This window comes from Chaetura pelagica, unplaced genomic scaffold (assembly GCF_000747805.2).
Source record: "Chaetura pelagica isolate M959 unplaced genomic scaffold, ChaPel_1.0 scaffold278, whole genome shotgun sequence".
Lineage (NCBI taxonomy): Eukaryota > Metazoa > Chordata > Aves > Apodiformes > Apodidae > Chaetura > Chaetura pelagica.
This window is the reverse complement of record NW_009954497.1, coordinates 4,518,445-4,530,760: the sequence shown is the minus strand read 5'-3', so window position 1 is coordinate 4,530,760 and position 12,316 is coordinate 4,518,445. Positions and strand designations below refer to the sequence as shown.

At 36.2% G+C, this 12,316-nt stretch overlaps 1 protein-coding gene across 1 annotated transcript in view; it reads left to right on the top strand.

Moving 5' to 3' along the window:
* EXO1 (exonuclease 1) overlaps window positions 1-10,617 on the top strand; it is a 17,974-nt gene extending 7,357 nt beyond the window's left edge. The window contains exons 7-13 of the mRNA XM_010004594.1: window positions 232-328; window positions 1,616-1,832; window positions 2,897-3,155; window positions 4,313-4,784; window positions 5,295-5,396; window positions 8,069-8,262; window positions 10,476-10,617. Of these exons, the coding sequence (XP_010002896.1) occupies window positions 232-328; window positions 1,616-1,832; window positions 2,897-3,155; window positions 4,313-4,784; window positions 5,295-5,396; window positions 8,069-8,262; window positions 10,476-10,617 (1,483 nt within the window). The remainder of the gene's footprint in view (window positions 1-231; window positions 329-1,615; window positions 1,833-2,896; window positions 3,156-4,312; window positions 4,785-5,294; window positions 5,397-8,068; window positions 8,263-10,475) is intronic.
* Window positions 10,618-12,316: the final 1,699 nt, after the last annotated feature.

Below are 12,316 nucleotides of genomic sequence, written 5' to 3'. Positions count from 1 at the left end.
GCTGATCATTGAAGGTTTTTTTTTTTAGTGTCATGATTTGCCAGCTGTGGATCTGTTACAGTTGCTGTTGCATTGGATTGAGCCATGAGCAGTAGTGTTAGTGCTTTTTGATTAATATTCTAGCATTGTTTTTTGACATAAGAATGGGATACTGCTGGTCTAACTTGCATGCTACAGTTCTTGAAATTTAATGTAATATTTAGATATTTTCCTTTAACATGATGGGGACAGACATTTTGGTGATGATACGGCTTTTCAAATTGCCATTGGCAACATTGATATTGACACAATGGAACAAATTGATAATTATAATCCTGATACTGCACAGGTAATCTCTTTGTTCTGAAGTTATATACTGAGATTTTTGTGTGAGTCTGAACATTCATGGAAAAATATGATTGAATGTTATCCACGGCTGACTTGGCAGCAAAAGCTATTACAGTATCACAGTATCTTTCTGGTCGGAAAAGACCTTCAAGATCATCAAGTCCAACCACTACCCTAACTCTGCAGCGTCCATCACTAACCCCTGTCCCCTGCCACCACATCTGTCTTATTAGATGTCTCCAGGGATGGTGGCTCAACTGCCTCCTCAGACAGCCTGGATCACCCAGTCCAACTCCACCCCAGAATGGGACAACTCCAAAATTCACATCCCCCCATGTCCCTGAAGGCGTTGTCCAAAAGTTTCTTGAATATTGTCAGGCTTGGTGCCATTACTGCTTCCCTGGGGAGCCTATTCCAGTGCTCCACCACTCTCTGAGTGAAGAATCTCTTCCTAATATCCAACCCAAACCTCCCTGTGCATATCTTTCTACCATTCCCTTGGGTCCTATTGTTGGTCACTAGAGAGAAGTCAGTGCCTACTCCTCCTCCTTCCCTAATGAGAAAGCAGTAAGCTGCAATGAGGTCTCCCCTCAGTCTTCTCTGGGCTGAACAGACCAAGTGCCTTCAGCCGCTCCTCGTACTGCGTCCCCTCTAAAACCCTTCACCACCCTTGTGGCCCTCCCCTGGACACTCTCCAGTAATTTTATATATATCCTTCTTGTACTGTGGTGCCCAAAACTGTACACAGTACTCAAGATGGGGCCACACCAGTGCAGAGTAAAGTGGAACAATCACTTCCCTTGACCAGCTGGCTGTGCCATGCTTGATGCACCCCAGGACTCGGTGTGTTCCCACAAAGGCATATTTCTCATTTTATGTAGAGGCAAAAATCTTACTTTTCAAGGCATTTGACTTTAATGCTTGTTTTTGTTTTACTTTCAAAGATAAGTCCTTAATACTATTGACAGAATTAACTGATTTTAAAATTAGAATTCTAAAAAGGTAGCCTTTTTGAATAGAAATAAAATGTAAACTTTCACTTTTGTTGGTAGCTGCTCACTAGAGCCATATTGACATGAAGAAGTCATGGCAGTATAAATAACTTGTATCAAAGCATGAGAAATGTGGGAACAAAAAGAAAATGTTTGTGCAGATTATGTCAGCAGTTGGTGTGCAAATGTCAAAATGTCCTTAAATGCTGAATCAGGAAATAATATGTAGAAAAAAAAATTAGAAACCTTTGCCTTGTTTTTTAATGTTTTGTGGTTGTTATTTTTTTTTTTTTTAGCCTGTGCAGCAGAGGAGTCGTGGCTGGAATGAAAGATGTGATAATCATGTAAATAGCATTTGGAGCAGAGACTACAAGCTTAACCCTAATGCAGATACTGTTCCTCAGAAAATCCATTTACCAGAGAAACCAACAACCAGAGGCATGGAGAAGATAATTAGTGTTAAAGGTCTAAAACTTTCAGGCAAAGAGCTCTTGGCAAAAAGGCCAAGGAATGGTATGTTTTTATTAAAATAAGTACATAAGCAGTAGAAGATTATGGGGAAAGGATGTTTTCTTTGGCTTGATGGCATGAGATTTTAAAGGCCTAACTAATTTCTGTTGTCTATTTTTTTTTTTTTCAACAAGCTGTAAGACTAATGAGCCATAATACCTACATAGTGAACAAGGGTGGCAGCAAACTTTCAGCAGCACTTGATTTTAACTCTTTCTTTTACTTGTTATAAAACTTCATTGCTTTTAATTTTACATTGTGTTTTTTATACCAACTATTTTATTTTTAGATCTTCTTGTTTTAATTTCCATCTTATAATGGCTCATGAAGACATGAAAATAGCCTGTTTTTCCTAGAGTTCATATTTGACCAGACAAAAAATTTAAAGTGCATTTTCTGTACTCTTCTAACACTGAACTGCCTGTATCCCTTGTATGGGCATTCTTTATCCAACTTTCTCTAGTGAATCTGTGCTATCTTGTCTTCTACACCACTTAAGTTAATGTGCTGAAATAATTTGTGGGCTTATAATAGAAGGGGCACTTCTTTGTTCCCGTTGTCTGTATCTGGTATGTGAAGTGTTTTCCTCTGCTTCCTTTGCTTTCTGATTATGCTACTAGGGCTCCTTTTTTGCCTTTGTTACTCCTGATACCTTCCTACTCCCTGGTTTATCAAAGTTTGTAGTTTGGCAATTTGCCTTTATATCAAATTTAGTTTTGCTTTCAAAGTGTTTAAAAATAAAACCCAAGAAGCAAAATGAACAAACAAAAAACCAAACCAAAAAAAATCCAACAAAAAAAAAACCCTACCACAAAACCCAGACAACATCATGTTTCATTTCAGTTGTTCTGCCTTGGTTCCATATACTTTTCCATAGAAAGTTACTTTTAAGACTATGTACTAGAAAACAACTGTGTTAAAGACTTCTGAACTGTACTGTCAAGAACATTCTTGCCAGACGTTACTAATATTTTTAAACCCATGAAAAGAAACACATAATGTTTAGTTCTCATAGAAGTGGTTAATTCTAGACCATGTTTCTACAGTGATGTTTATATTGTCTTTAGATTCAGAAGAAATTTCTGATGGGGATTTGTTGAAGCAATATTCATTTTCAAAAGCCAAAAAACAGAAGAAGGAGAGTGATGATGATAATGGTCAAGCACAAAAGAGTATCTCAGCAATACAAAGCCTTGATTCTTCAGGGAATTCTGTCACTGAAGAAAGCTCTAATCCCCTGCTTAGAGTTAGAAATAAATTTGCTTCCTTCCTACAACGGAAAAACAAAGAGAAAGATGCTGTAATTGTTCCAGGAACAAGAAGCAGGTATGCTTGCATCCCATGTTTTAGTGAGTAGCAAAATTCTATTTGTTGTCCTGGTTGCTGAAATAACTTGAATATTGAAAATAAGAAAAATACTAGCTTGGAATTTTTTATGCAATGATATTAATGCACCTGTAGTCCTGAGCTGAAACGGAGAATCCCTTGTGATAGGTATGCTATTTCTGTGTGAGAAAGATAAAGAATGTAAATTTTTTACTGCAGAAATCAAGGCTGTTGGACTATTCAATATAGTCTAGCCTATGAATATTAAAATGAATTAGGAATTAGCCATGTTTCTTTTCCAAGTCTCTCTCTCAAAAAAAAAGCAGCTGCTTTGTCTGATTTTTGCACTTGTTAGGTTTTTTAAATCAACTGTTTTTGTCTGGTTGCATCTGGCCACATTTTCTTTTAAGTGCTTTTACAAAGCATTATCACAGTTATGTCTTTTTGTGTAATTTTTATCTTAAATAATCTGAATATTTCTGAGCAGTGTAATCTTACAGAACAGTCTTAATTCTGATGGTTTTTAGTTTCAATGCACATCTGCCTGAGCTGAGAGTTCCATTATGTTGCATCAAAAATTAAAGAGTTTTCATTGATAATAGTTTCCTTATGAGGCTTTGTGCAGTCTGGTCTAGTGTGGGGCGTCACTGCTCATAGCACAGGGGTTGGAACCTGATGATCTTTAAAGGTCCCTTCCAACCTTAACTGTTCTATGATTCTCTAAAACAATGCTCAGCTTCTTGAAAAGCTCTGACTTGTTCTCCTGCTATAGTACGGAAAAGAACTAGATAGGTTCTGGTTTTCTTGATAAGTCCTGAAGTACTTCATCACTATTGAGCTTTTATGGTAATTAATGAATATATTCTTAAATTTTGTACAATTCCTAGATTCTTCTTGTTTTTCAATGAAGAACATATTAAGATTTCAGACCACTAATGACATACTTATGGATGCTTCCCCCTCCCCACCCTGCTTTTTTGTGTCTGTTAAATGCCTCCCTGAGGGACCAATACCAATTGTGAAAGTAAGCTGTGTCTGCAAGGGCACTTCAAAAATCAAACTGATGGATAGAGACAGCTATTGGATTTTTCGAAATTAATACTCATACTCATTTCATACAATAACTTTTCTTCCATCACCTTTTTTTACTTTCTTAGATTTTTCTGCAATGATGCAATTATGTTTGACACTACAGCAAAGAAGGATGATAGTGATCTAACTCAAGATGCTGAGCATGACTGCCAGGAACAGGAAGTAGAACATGGAGAAGGAGATGTTTCTCAATCTTCAGAAACTGAGAAATCAACGAGGACTATCTTTACACCTCCTGGAGAAACACAAAGAAGTTGCTTCCGGTGGTTTAGCAGCCTTGTAAATAATTCAGGAAATACTGGTCCACCACATACACAGCAGTTTCACCAACAGAGAAGGAACTGTGTGATATCCCAGAAAGATCAGATTAATGGAGTACAAACAGGGACTGAGGCAGTGTATGGTGAACAGGAGGAGAAATCCTCCCCCTTGATGGAACTGGAACAGTCATCACAGTCTCAAAGGTCTTGTGAGCCGTCAGTGTGCAGTTTGGAGCCTGCAGAGATACCAGAAGTGTCTCTTAACAACAGTTCAGAAGTAAGAAAACTAGATACTGTTTCACCATTTGCTGTCATTCTAAATTGTGAGAGAAATAAGGCAGCAAAGTTTCCTCTTTTAAAATTATGCCCTGCAGATTATGTAGCTTGTGCTAACAGAACTTCTCAATGTGTGACATGATTGCATACAATGGATTGACTTACTACTTGAAACCAAGTCTCTTCTCTGGTTTTAGTTTGTTTTGTCTTTCTGTTGCTATCATTACAGTGGGTCATAAAAAAAACTGGTAGGCTAGCTTTTGTTCTCTATCTTTATTTGTCTCTGAGGAAGTCTTTTCAGAAAGCATGTGTGTCACCGTAGTGTTGCTTCTTGAAAATAAGCCCACATTTTTGTACAAGTTCTCTAAAATTGCTGAAAACATTTTACCTTAAAAAGTAAGTATGTGTAGATATAAAAATATATATTATGTAAAAAAGCACAAACAAACCATACAAAGAAAACCCCCCAAACCCAAACTTTTAAAACCAAATGAATTTTCTCTTGATGAAGGAATCTGACTCCAGTTCAAAAATGGCTGATGATCAACGCACTCCATCTCCAGTATTTTCTGCTGTTCGAACTGACAGAAAAAATACTATCATAAAGACCAAGGTAAGAAGTCTTTTAACTTTTTACTAAGAGTTCTACTAAACACTGAAAAGCAGTTTTTGCTGTCTGGTATTTCTAGAACCCCTTAAGAAAGAATCTTAAGCAATGCAGGTGTTTGCAAGAGAAAACTATGTTCTTTTTCATTTACATCAGAGCTAAGATGAACTATATAACTGGGCCATCTGTGGTTGATTGGGGATTTCAGAATCCCAAATTCAGCTGCAACTTGTTTGAGAATTTTAGAAACTTTTTTGTAAAATAAGAAGCCAAGCTAGGACAAAAAAACACTTCAGTTTTCCTAAGGTGTGCTAAGCACACAGGTTTTATGATGCAAATTGCAATCATTTTCATAATTCAGATACAATCACAAGATACAACCTCATTTCCATGCTTGTCTGGAGAAGTGTTAGTTTCTCTTTGACTAGAAAAAGTGTGTTTAAATTTCAAAAGCTGGAAAGGTTTTAGTCAGCCTTTCTTGTTTAATTACTTTTGTTAAAATGCTAGGCACTAGCAAATCAATATGGAAAGGATGGTCAATTTTACTCCAGAGCTTGCATTTCAGTTATTTTTCTTACTGTTTGGCCACCTGCAATTTGGCTTGTATGTGGTTTTGTAGATATCTAGAAATAAACTTGTGCCTTGTCTTTGTGACATTTTTAGGAGCTTGACCCATTTAACTAGTTTACAACACTTATAAGACCTTGACAGCTAAAAGTGCTCTAACTCCTTAAGGCATTATCTTTGGAATTGGCCAGAAGATTCATAAGTTATGCTTTCATCCTTTCATGTATGCCCCCACTAACTTCTTTCTTATAGAGTAAAATTCATGAGCTCTTCTCTGCTAAGCAAGAATGTTATGTGTTTTGTATAATGATGACATCTGGTGGTTATTGTTAGTAACTTCTGTGTAAGGCTGGAATGGACATCCTTATTTTGGATCACCTGATTACAAAAATTGATGCTTTTTCGTTTGATTAATGTTTTGCTTCTCCTCAGCAAGACAATGAAATCATTCTGGGATTCACACTTGACTTGATAATGCAATTATTCATTGCCATAAATGAATAATATTTTCTGTTTTGCTGAATCATCTTTAGAAGATGGCACAGCTCTGCTTACTTCAGGTTCTTTGCTTAACTAACTAATGCAAATAACTCTTCTTCATCTGAGTATTTGCTATTTATCACATAACACTTTTTGTATTAAAATGAAAGATGTTGGAAGACCTTTCTTCAGAGAACTCATCTCAATTCTTCCCAAAATGACATTACATTTTGTCATGTCATCCTCTTGCCCCTAAACTGGTTATATAATTTTTTAAAATTGAAACAACATTGTTTCTATTTGAATAGACAAAGCAGATATTGGAATCTAAAATAAAATTTGGAAGAAGAGTTTAAAATGTAGGTTAAAAATTGGAACAAGAATATTAGGAAGAATAAAAATAAAATCCTAAACCTCTTTGTTTTATAGTATTTGATCCTAATCTGTCACCTCAGCCATTTTGCAATATGTGTGAAGTCACCCATAATTCTACACCCCTTTGTAGGTACTGAATTACACCACAGTTATGACTCAACTAACCCCAAAAGTAGGCAAAGCTGCATGTAAAACAAGGAAGTTGCCTTCTGTGATCTCTGAGCTTATGTAGATATATGGAATGGAATATCTCTGGCCAATTTTGCTGTCTGTCTAATTCAGCCTCCTATGGGGGTGGGGGGGGGGTGGTTGTAGATCTCCTGGTAGAATCTGAGCCAGCAGAGCAAAGATGCAGCCTTGGCGTCCTGGCAATAATAGCATAAACATCCCAGCGTTATCAGTCCACTAACTGGAACATTTACTGCTAATTGAAGGAAAGCTTACTGAAGGAAAAAAAATAATAAGGAAAAGTGTCTTCATCCTGGCTCAAACCAGGACAACCCCCAGATCCTCCTCAGGGCTGTTGTTGATTCATTAAATATGAATATAGATATGAATATAAAAACCAGGGTCAGTGCTTGGAAACTCATAAGTGAATGGAAAATGGGGCATACATTTTTTAACAATAAGGGTGGTAAATAGCTAGAATAAGTTATATAATGAAGCTATGTATTTTAATTTTTTTTATTCAAATATGTTCCAACTTAAGACTGTTTGCTTTTCTGGCCAAGCACAGCCATTTTGAGTTGCCGATACAGAAACTGGGTAAGAAGGTCCAACTACAGGTCTAGTAATCCTTGGGGTAGTCATATGGATACGTGTGTTCTGCTTAGATTTAATGAAAAATGGAGTCATAGGTATCACAGAGTGTTATCAGAGAGTAGCTTCTCTTAAAATTCTGAAAGTTGACATCAAAGAGTTTTTATTTTTCTCTCACGTAAACAGATGAGAAAATAGCTGTTCAGTAGACTTTAAAGACTGCATTCAGAAGAAATATGTATTTGCAACCTCTTTAGACTGCAAAGATCTATGGAAACTGGTATGCTGGTTCAGCTGTGTTATGTCCAATACGTTTGAGATTCCACTTTTTTAGATTATAGAAACTATCTAAATACACCTTGTTATGGCAATGTAGATTACATTATCTCAGCACAATAAGAAGCACTATTTTTTTAATTGTAAACTTTGCAGTATAGTGTCTGTTGCTTACAGGTTGTCGTTTTAACTAATTGTGCTTTAATATTAAAATTTCACAGGTTCCTGGTTTACATAAATCCAGCTGTGTAGGGTCGCGTGTTGTAACAAAGCTCAAGCCATTGATACCAGCTAAAGTAAGTGGATTAAGCAGGAAACTGTCACCTGTGCAGAAGAGAAATGACTGTGATGCTGAAAATAAGCTGGGACAGCAAATCACCATTAGTGACCTCCGTAAAAACTTCCAATTTAAAAGGTGAGTTGCTCTAGCCTGTTACATAGTACCTTGTATATTTTTTCCCAAAAAAACTATTTGCAGAGCAGACTTTATGTATGTCTCCTCCACACAACTCAGTAAGTAGCTTAAATGATATTTTCTACATACAATTTTTAATTTCCTAAGCTGGATATAACCATAAAGTATGATTTGTGGTAAATATGCTCTAAGTACTTTTTTCTTCCTAACCAGGAAAACCCACTAAAATTAATTTAGTTAATTAATTAGTGGGTTTAGTTTAACATAATTTATATTAAAATTATTACCATTGTTGACATCAAATACCAAAAAGCATTTCTTAGTCTAAATGCCAAGGTGCATAAAAGTTGCCAAACATAATTGAATAGAATGTTCTTTCTATTTAGTTTTATGTGCCTCTCAAATTTTGAGATGGCTTTTTGTCAGAACTGTTCTGCTTTCAAGATGATGGTGTACTGATGGAATATTTCTTTTTGCTGAAGTCTCTAGGTATCAGAGCTTTTTGCACATTATAAAATGCTGTTGTTTTCCCCTGTGCTCATGACTTGGCTAACTTGAATTTTCTGCAGATATCTTCAAAGTTTGAACTTGAAGGACAATAATTATTAAAAAAACACATGTAGATATTTTAAGTTACACTATTTTCACAGGCTCAAGTAAAAAATCCTGGTGGCCAAGCTTTCCTAGCTTCAAGTAGCAATCTCAACTTTGAATAAATAAATCTTATTTAAATAATATTATTATTCTTATTAACCTGAAACCAAGCACAAGTAAGAAAAAAATTTTCTCTCTGTATTGGGTAGCAAATGTGAGACTGGTGAGCACATTTTAAGTCAGATTTTAGTATTATATTTTAGTAAGTTTGGGCCTTATTGCAGGCTGTTTGTAAACATAGAAATTAGTTATGTTTAAAAAAATATTAGTTGCAGTATTAACATCTTTAGAAATCTTACTTTTTATTATCCTTTTGATGTGGGTTAAGAATGACAGTTTTAAAGAGGAAGTGGAAATGTTTGTGTATGTACTGCTTGCCCTCATATTGGGAATGCCTGACTAGGGTTGTTTGCAGAGAGAAAATTACTGTGTTCTGGTTTATCAAAACACAAGCAGATAGAGCAGAGTGAGCCTAAATGGCTCTCCGTTCATTCACTGATGGTTGCAAGACTTAGGACCCAACATTGACATTTTATCCACTCAGTTTTGGTTGGTCTGTAACTCCTGGATATTTAGTGTAGATATATATTTTTGTCCATATTACTTCAATGTAAAGAAAGTACATGTTTTATTAGCTTTTAGGGAATTCTTGATTTATTTGACAAAAAGGATTTTCTTTCTGCCAGGTCTTACTTAGCTTGGAGTATTTAGTCTGGAGAAGAGGAGGCTGAGAGGACACCTCATTGCTCTTTACAACTACCTGAAAGGAAGCTGGAGCAATGAGGGGAACAGCGTCTTCTCCCTGGCAACGAGTGATAGGACCAGAGGGAATGGATGCAAGCTGTGCCAGGGGAGGTTTAGGTTAGATATTAGGAAGCATTTCTTCACTGAAAAGGCTGTGAGGCATTGGAATAGATTGCCCAGGGCACTGGTGGAGTCACTATGTCTAGTGACATTTAAATGGCAGGTGGACCTGGTGCTTAGGGACATGGTTTAGTGGTGAGTTTATGGTGTTAGGTCTAAGGCTGGACTGGATGATCTTGGAGGTCTCTTCCAGCCAGGGACATTCTGTGATTCTGTTTCTTGTTTTTTTTCAGATTTTTAAAGATGTTTCTAAATTAGCCTTATATCTTGAGAGTTATACTGTCCCATGGCAAAGGATGTAGGACACTGACCTGTTCTATCCTGGTGACAAGGTGCATGGGATTTATATAAAACTACAGTTATTGAGAAGACTTTAATTCTAAGGAAACATGTAGAACCCAGAGTTGTATGGGGTGCATACAGTCTTACAGGTACAAAGCTAATAGGTATTATTCTGCCACAGGATAACTTGAACAGCTGAAATCACTTTCAGTGAAGTTGTTCAATTATAGTGAAATTCAAATTAAAACTTTACATCTCAAATTTTTATTTTGGGCTTATTCATAGGTAAGAGGTTAGTCAGGTGAAGGGTCTTGCTGTGTTTTAACCCATATGTTTTTACAGGCCTATGCTTAGAAACATATAATATGATAACATTCTTAGGTTTTGTTTTGTCTTTGTGTTTTTTTGTGCAGAGAGTCTGAAAAACTTCCCTCCTGTAAAAAATCAGATCCGTTGTCTCCTATCAAAGATAATATACAGCTCACTCCAGAAACAGAAGAAGAAATCTTTAATCATCTGGAACGTAGTCATGTTCAGAGAGCTATATTCCAATGAACTGTATGCTGTGCTCAATAGGATGCGTTTTTAATCATTGTCATAATTTACCTTCTGAATATTTCATCAGTATAGAAAAGATGCTTTGAAAACCAACTATATATTTTAGTCTGACTTGTGATTTGTCATCCCTTTTTACAAAAGCATTAATTGAAAGGTATAGTTCTATGCTGACTGGAATAAAATCCTTCAGATGCCTGTGTTCTCTTATTCAAAGTCCCATGCTACGCTTCTCTCCAAACCTTTTCCATCTGCCCCTGGGCTTTTTAGGTAGGTGACACATGCAATCCAGGTTTCTACAACAGCTATGGCTTTGCCTTTGCACAAGGCAAAATGAATTTTTAACAGTTGATAATTTTTTGCCTCTTTCTTTCCTCTAGAGCCTAATCTGGCTCTAAGACAGGAATAAAACAGGAGTTCAGTGTTCATAACAGCCTTCACTATAATTCCAGCACTCTGACAGCTGTTTTTTTCCTTTTAAGGTAAGACTTACTCTCTAGACAATTAGCTTTCTGGTTGATACATTCATGTTATTTGTGGGAATAACAGGGGCTGCAGAAAGGAGTATCACAAATACTTGATCCCCAAATTCTCACATCTGTATCATCTTTGAAGACAGTGTGTTCCTCTGCTTTACCTGCACTTTCTGCATTTGTAGTCTTATGTAAGAAAAGACACAAAGTATCAGTCCTTAGATGTAAGGGTTACAAAAGAGCATTGTCCTGACAACAAATGAGTCTTCAAGATCCAATCAACTAAATGAAAACAATCCAGGAGACTAGGGTCTTTGATTTGGATGGCTGAATTTTCATGAAATAGTATGGTGGGATTTTAGATTTCTATCTTTAATCAGGGTTTGAGTCAGTGTAAAGTGTAAAATTTGTTTTTTCCTTTTTTTAGGAAAGGGTAGTATCTCTTTTTGCAGCAGATGAAGGTATAAAAGGATATCTTAACCTGTGAAATGTATCCTTTTCCATTCCTGAGATTAATATTTTTCCTACATTTTTCAGCTTTTTGAAAGAATGTCAAGTTTGAAAATTACCTATTGTACTTTTTTATCTAAGATAATTTGTCTTATCTTAGACATAGCATTGTCTAAGATAATGCATTAAGTTACAAAGAAGCGGCTTAGAATAGTAGATTATTTACAGATTTGTGGGAGCAGTGCTCTTTATTTTTCCGTTTGTGTTGAAAGTATGGGCTACAAGGAATTGCAGTCATGGTGAGGACAACTTCCTCTTACTTGTACACCACTAAAAAAAATCCCTGCTTCAGAAAGGCAGGGATTTTTAATATTGATCTTTGAGGATTTTTACTTCTGGTATGATGTGACAAAGGCCAGGGAAAAACGTTTCTGTGTTTCTGGTCATAGAACTATTGCCTACAATGGATTTTTATGTGTTGCTACAAATATGGTAATAATGACAATTTATCTTTGAAGAGAAACCAAAACCAGTTTACTTTCCTCCATTGCTTATTTGTCAGTGTGGGAGTTGCAAAGCATCTTTGTACAGTCCATCCTTGCCTGTTGCCTGCCTGTTCAGTCAACGAGCCATTTGATCCTGCTTTAGTGGATCATCAGAAGAGGCAAAACACTTGTGTTTTATTTTCAAGGACAGGTAACTTTGAGGGAGTGTGTGACATCTTACATGCATGCTACATTTGTGAAAGTCATCCTGCCTCTTTTAATTCTCCTGCC